A 7,339-nucleotide genomic window follows, 5' to 3' on the forward strand; every position below is an offset into this window, starting at 1 on the left:
CGGTGTGACCATCCCCCCGGGTGGGTGATTTCTCGCTTTCTGTTTCTCTGTCTCTCTCTGTCTGGCAAGTTCACGTGCCCTATAGCAAAAAACCTCTCCAAAAAAAAAAAAAAGACTTAGTGTGAAAAACAAGTACAATATGCCAATCCCTTTTATGTGGATTATATCTTAAAATGATAATTTGGACAAGAGGATAAGCAAAATATTACAATTTATTTTGCCTTTTTTTTTAATTGAGATGAAATTCTCATAACATGGTAATTTTAACCATTTTGAACTATACCATACAGTCCAGTGGTTTTTGTTTTTGTTTTTATTTTTTTTGAGAGGTTTTTTTGCTATAGGGCGTGTGCACTGACAGAGAGAGATATAGAGACAGAAAGCGAGAAATCACCCCCCAGAGGGGATGGTCACGCTGCAGTCCCTTCTCCTCCATTCTCCTCCCGGGATCTTGGGTGCACACGCACACACACACGCTCCCGGCGTGAGTTTTAAGCTACCGGGTCCGGGACGTGAACCGCGGTCGACCATGTGGGAGTCCAGTGACATAGCCATTACGCTAACTGCTGGTTCCCGTTTTTGGTATATTTTTGATGTTGTACAACCATCACTACTGTGTAGTTCCAGAACATTTTTTCTTTTTTAATTTTTAATTTTTTGGGGGGGAGAGGTTTTTGCTATAGGGCGCGTGTGCTCGCCAGACAGACAGAGAGAGACATCGAGACAGAAAGCGAGAAATCATCCACCAGAGAGGATGGCCATGCTGTAGTCCCTTCTCTGCTCTCTCAGGATTTTGGGTACACATGCACACGCGCCTGGCGTGAGGTTTGAGCCACCGGGTCGGGGACGCGAACTGCGGTCGACTACATGGGAGTCCAGCGACATAGCCATTACGCTAACTGCTGGTTCCCGTTTTTGGTATATTTTTGATGTTGTACAACCATCACGACTATGTAGTTCCAGCACATTTTTTCTTTTTTAGAGAGAGATTTTTTTGCAAAGGACACATGTGCTCACCAGAGAAACACAGAGAGGTGGAAAGTGAGAAATCATCCACCAGAGAGGATGGCCATGCTGTAGTCCCTTCTCTGCTCTCTCAGGATTTTGGGTACTCACACACAGGTGCCTGGCATGAGTTTTAAACCTCCTGGTTCAAGACTTGAACTGTAGTAGGCCTTGTGGGAGTCTAGTGACATAACCATTATGCCATCTGCTGCTCCCTGCAGAACATTTCCATCACCCCAAGAAGTAATCCCATTAAGCAATGTCTCTCATTCCTAAGCTTTCCGTCTTGGGGGTTTACCTGTTCTGGATGTATCATGTCAGTGCAGTTATGTAATAAGTAGCCTTTGGTGTCTGATTTCTTTCACCTAGCATAGAGTTTCAAGGTTAATCCCTGTTGTAGCATTTGCCAGTACATTTGTTTTTATGGCTGAACAATGTCCCATTATGGGGAAATAACCAGGTTTTGTTTATCCATTCATCTTTTGTTGGACATTGGGCTTTTTGCACAGTTTGGTTGTAGTGCATAATTCTGTTGTAATCATTTGTGAACAGGTATTTGTGTGGAGATTTGGTTTTCATTTCTCATATGTGCCTATCAGTGGAATTGCGGGGGCTTGTGGTAACTCCGTGTCTAACATTTTTTTTTAAGAATTATTTTATTTATTTATTTATTTATTTATTTTCAATTTAATCAGAGAGAAAGAGAGAGAGAGAGAGAGACGGAAAGTGAGAAAGCAAGCAACCAGGCCCAGGACTCAAACTGCTGTCGGTCATATGGGAGTCCAGCGCCCTTAACCACCACGCCACCTGCTGGCTCCCTCCATGTTTAACTTTTTGAAGAGCTGCATCCTTTTTCACATGGACTGCACCCTTTACATTCTCATTAGCTGTGTTCGAGGGTTCCGGTTTCTCCAGCTTTTCCACATCTTTGTCAACACTTGTCATTTTCCTTTTTTTACACGTAGCCATGTGCATGTGAAGTGGCATCTTCTCGTTTTGATTTACATTTCTCTGATCAAGAACATCCTTTATGTACTTATTGGCCGTCATATCTCTTTGGGGAAATACCTATCCACATCCTTTGCCCAAACTTTCTTTTTACTTAATTGAATGTAGCTATTAGGAAATCCTAAATTTCTTATATGATTGATATTTTATTACTGTTGAATAGCAATATTAAGGAAGATGTTGTAAGGAAAGGTGTAAATAGATGACTCGAATGAATGCTTAACATTCTCCCCTTCATTCCTTTCTTTTTTTTAGGTTTTTGCCATAAGGTACATGCACTCGCCACCAGAGAGAGACAGAGAGAAAGTGAGAAGTCATCCCCCAGAGGAGATGACTACAGTGCAGTCCCTTCTCCATTTGCCTCTTGGGGTTTTAGGGGCACACATACAAGCACCCCCTGTTTTTTTCAAGCTGTTGGGTCCAGACTCAAACTGTAGTCAGCTGTGTGGGAATCCAGTGCCTTAATGACAACTGCTGGCCCCTTTCCCTTCATTCTTATGTCATTCCAGGTCACCAAGATTAACTTTTGCTTTTCTTTTTTTTAGTTCTTGCTATAAGGTGTGCTCTCACCAGGGGCAGGGAGAGGGAATGAGAAAACACCCCCCAGAGGGGATGGCCGTGTTACAGTCCCTTCTCCATTTCCCTCTTGGCATCCTGGGCATGCACTTACACACGTTTGGTGTGATTTTCAAGACACTGTGTCCAGCAGTCAAACCAGGAAGTCTGCCATGTGGGATCCAGTGTCCCAACCACCACACCACCAACTTGCCCCAACTTTTGCATTTTTGTAAAAGTTCATCTATTCATTTATCTTCATGAGAAACAGGAGCAGAGAGACAAGCACCCCCAATGGGGTCTTTGGTTTAAATTCCAGCTCAGTTCCAGTGACACTTACTGCCTCCTGGTCTTGGACCACGTGTTCTGAGAGGACAATTCACAAACACCTCTGAGCACAGCTTCCCTCCAAGCCTTTCAGCAACAACATGTGAAAAACACCTGGCTGCTTAGAGTAGAATATATAATTCATTTAGAAATAACTGTTGATTGCAGGTGTTTTCTTCTTTATAATATATTGAACCCCAGAAGAAATTAGGAAACACTTTTATAGTTTTCCTGAAAATGATTCAACAAGATTCTCTGTAAATATGAAAGCGCATACAAAGGTTCTTGATGGTATTTTATGATCTTTTTTTTTCCATTTTCCTAAATAGAGGTGGTATTTTGCCATGCATAAGTGAGTAGGTGGAGAAAGAACTAAAATACATTTTCTTCAGGAGAATAAAGTCACATGGAGACAGAAATATCTTCAGATATTCCAAATTGCAGCAATTCCTAAATCCTCAGATAGTTGCCAACTCTGATAGGGTATTTTTTGTTTTGTTTTCTTTTGTTTTAAAGACAAAAGGGAATGGGTGGAAAAGGAGCCAGTCAAATATTCATGATTTTTATAGAAATGATTTGCCCGGGAGATAATAGCTTTCAGTGTAATCATCATCCTTTATGTGTTTCTTTTTCTTTCTGTTTTGTTTTAGCGCTGCTGCTGAGAGAGAAGAGGGTTTTGATACCTGTATAATGGATGTTCAGGTGTCTAGTTCAGTGATGGGACGCATATTCACGTAGTCGTGCAACAGATGTCTAGAATGTTTCCACCATGTAATGTCGAGTCTCATACACACTAAACACTAATTCCTCCTTTCCCTTCCTCCAGCTTCGGACACTGAGCTTATGATGTCTGTGGTTCTGAATTAGGTATTTTAGGAGTAGAACCTTACAGTGTTTGTCCTTCACAACTGACTTATTGTTTCACTTGGCAAAGTGTCTTCGAGGTTCTTTTATGCTGTAGCTCATGTCCAAATTCCCTTCTTTAAAAGGTTGTGTAATATCCCATCACGCGTGTGTATCATATTTTGTTGATGCTTTCGTTATCTGTGGTCACCTGGGTGTTTCCACTTCTTGGCGACTGTGAATGCTGCTGCTGTGAACGTGGAAGTTCAGATACCTCAGACTCTGCCTTGCATCCCTTCTGTTTAAGGTTATTATTTTTTTCATGAGAGAGGCAGACAGACTGAAGCTCCCTTGACAGAGTCTCATCTTGCCGCGCTCCTCCCCCAGCCAGCCGTGATCACAGGTGTGTGCAGGCACGCCAGGCATGTTCAGGTCAACCTGGAGTTCAGGCCTGGGCCTCCCATGTGGCTCTAGCATCAGGCAGCGATGCCTTACCACTATGGCTGGGCCCCGCTTTGAGTTCTTTTGGGATTGCAGGATCATTATTAATCTTCTGTCTTTTTAGCTGAATGTCCCTAAGTTTTTCTAAGAGTAATAGGAGCCAAGGGCTGGGCAGTCTGATTCCCACTGCTTGGGGGCCCCGTCACTTTCTTTTCTCTACCTTCTGCCCACACATATTTCCCTTCTGGGCGATTTCTCCCCAAGAAATGAATTTTACAGATGTTATCACTTTGACTTTTCTGCTATTGCTCCAGGAACTGTTCCACATTCTCAGATTTCTCAGAATGAACAGATTTACTTGGTGGATCAGCTTTGATTTCTGAGCATGCATCCCTATGTCCACAAGCTGCTGCTTCCAGTAAGGCTCTAGTCCAGGCCTAAAAGAGAGTGGAGGCTGCCCGGAGAGGTCCCAGAGGCAGCAGAAGGCACAGGAAGAGGTGGTGGCATGGTTGTCACGGTCCACATTCACCAGGAACAGGACAGGAATGTGTGTCCATGTTATGGGAGTGTGTGGAGTAGTGGAGCACTTGCAGACTCTGTGTCTGACACAGCAGGACACTCCCACGTCGTGGGCGGTGCGCTTCAGTGCCGTGCACTGGCTCACAGAACAGCACTTCCCGTGCTTGCTGATGCTTCCTGCCCTGCCCCACTTTGCCAGGTGCTTGTTTCAGCACTGGGTGTGGCCCACCACACTGGGTCCTACTTGGGTTTGTAGCTCTTCGTTGGCATGGCCGTGCACAGCTTGCTTTCTGGAGCATCCCTCTTGGGGCTGGAGTTCAGCTTTGCCTCTTGATAGCATGTGACCAGGGCCACTAAGCAGTCTGTGCCCTGGTGCCCCGTCCTCTGAAATGCAGTAATATACAGTGGATATGGACTAGCAGGTGGCTGTGGTTTGAATCCTGGACCAGGTGGCTTATTTTTTTACTTTCTCTCTGTGTCTGGTAAGTGCATGTGCCCTAGAGCAAATTTAAAATAATAATAATAAATTAAGTAAATATTTTTTAAAGAATTATTTAATTTAATTTAATTTAATTTATTTATTTTAATTTGACCAGAGAGAAAGTGAGAAAGCAAGCCGCCAGGTCTAGGACTTGAACTATGGTCAGCCATGTGGGAGTCCTGCACCCTTAACCACTACGCCACCTACCGGCCCCTTAAGCAAATTATTTTTTAAAAATACACACACACACACACACACACACACACACACACACAGACTTGACACTTGGACAACTTAGGGGTTAACTCCCCTGACTGCTGGCGCCATTGAAAATCCATGTATAATTTTATTTTTTAATTTGCTAGAGGATGTGTACACTTGCCTGAGACAGAGAGGAGTGAGAAAGCACCCCTAGGGGGTGTGGTCACACCACAGTCCATTCTCTTCCATTCTCCTTTTGGGATTTTGAACATGCATGTGTGTGCCTGGCATGTTTTTTAAACCATCAGGTCCAGAACTTGAACCATGTAGTCGGCCATGTGAGATCCAGCCACGTTAATCACCACGCTGCTGGCTGGGGTCATGTATAATTTTTGACTTAACAGAGTAACAGCTAACAGCCTGCGGTTGAGCAGAAACCTTACTGAGAACATCAGCAGAAGATCCACATGTATTTTGTGTGTAGATATGTATTATTTACTGTGTTCTTAACATAAAGTAACCTTGAAAAAAATATTTTTGAGAAAGCCATAAGGAAGAGGAAAATGCATTTGCAGTACGTACTGGATAAGGTCTGTGTATAGGTGGAGCTGCGCACTTCAAACCCACGTTGTTCAAGGTCGCCTGTACTGCCCACGCAGCCCGCTGTTAAGAAGAGTGAGGGGACGGGAGTGCTTAGAAGAGCCCTACATCGTGAACCTCCGTGCAGACTGGCCGGTCCTTACACTTAGCTCCACACTCGCTTTTCTTCTGTTTTCTCTCATGATCACGAGTTTGCGGCGCCTCTTCTCTCTTTACTGTTGACTTTCCCGACCTGGCTTAGCTGTGTGCAAAGCCCCCTACCCCTCAGCATGCAGACTCTGGATCAGGAGCAGGCAGGCCAGCTGTTACAGTGCATCCCAGCCTCATTAGTGGAGTGACTGCTGAATCCCTGCTCCTTGCTCTCTTGGCCAGTCTGGACTGTTTGTCTTGTGCTGGAGGAAGCGGCTGCTCTTGGCTGGCTAGCCCGAGGACTAAGTGTTGTGAGCTGCTGCTTCAGCCCCCTGGGCTCTGCTGTTGAGGCTGGGGCAGTGGAAGGAGCTAGCTAGGCTCAGGCTTCTTACGGAGGAGCGGCGTGTCCTGGAGCTAGAACAGAGCTAGGGGAGGATCCCTTTTCTCCTTCCTCAGGGTGCAGGCTGGAGGCCGGAAAGCCAACCTCTAGCCAGGCAGGCTCCTTTTTAGTTGCAGACACCTGACCGATGTCCAGCAGAAGGTGGAGAGGGGCCTCTCCCTTTCATGTTCCTGACACACGTATCTTACTAAGACACGGCTGCATCTTGTGTTTGTCTCTCTCACAGGCGGTGTTAGTGAATAACATCACCACAAGTGAGAGGCTCATCAGAGTGCTGCAAGGTAAGCCGCATGCCCGACTCATGCCAGACACTGCCTGTGGAAAGCCCACCTCGCCCCCTCTGCCTCTGGGTTGCCATCTCACAAGGGAGGCAGGGCTGGGGGTGCCTGGGCAACCCCTGGCCTATTCTCTGCCTCAGTGTGTTTCTAGAAGGCTTTAATTTTCTTTTAAAACTATTGCTGAATACACGGCAAGCTGTTAGCGTACAGGAGAATTCATACTCTCATTTATGAGTACATTAAGAAACATTATACAGTGTATGGTACTTCAGCAAGTTCATGGAAAAGTTAAAGCACATGTTAATTTGTTTCAAACTTCCATGAACTATATGAAGGGCCCTTATATGTGATGTGTGTGTGTAAAAAGTACAATTATAGATATAGTGATTAATAGTATATATGTATATAACGGGACCAGCAGTTAGTGTAATGGCTATGTCGCTGGACGACCATGTAGTAGACTGTGGTTCCAGTCCCGGACCCGGTGGCTTAAACTCAGGCTGGGTGCGTGTGCGTGCGTGCCCAAGATCCCGAGAGGAGAATGGAGGAGAA

The 7,339-nt window shown here is 45.0% G+C and overlaps 1 protein-coding gene across 1 annotated transcript in view; it reads left to right on the forward strand.

Annotated features, from left to right (window-relative positions):
* GOLM1 (golgi membrane protein 1) overlaps window positions 1–7,339 on the forward strand; it is a 44,121-nt gene that overhangs the window by 14,057 nt on the left and 22,725 nt on the right. Inside the window, exon 3 of the mRNA XM_006139849.3 lies at window positions 6,736–6,790. Coding sequence (XP_006139911.1) covers window positions 6,736–6,790 — 55 coding nt within the window. The remainder of the gene's footprint in view (window positions 1–6,735; window positions 6,791–7,339) is intronic.

This window comes from Tupaia chinensis, unplaced genomic scaffold (assembly GCF_000334495.1).
Source record: "Tupaia chinensis unplaced genomic scaffold, TupChi_1.0 Scaffold000007_1, whole genome shotgun sequence".
NCBI classification, from domain to species: Eukaryota; Metazoa; Chordata; class Mammalia; order Scandentia; family Tupaiidae; genus Tupaia; species Tupaia belangeri.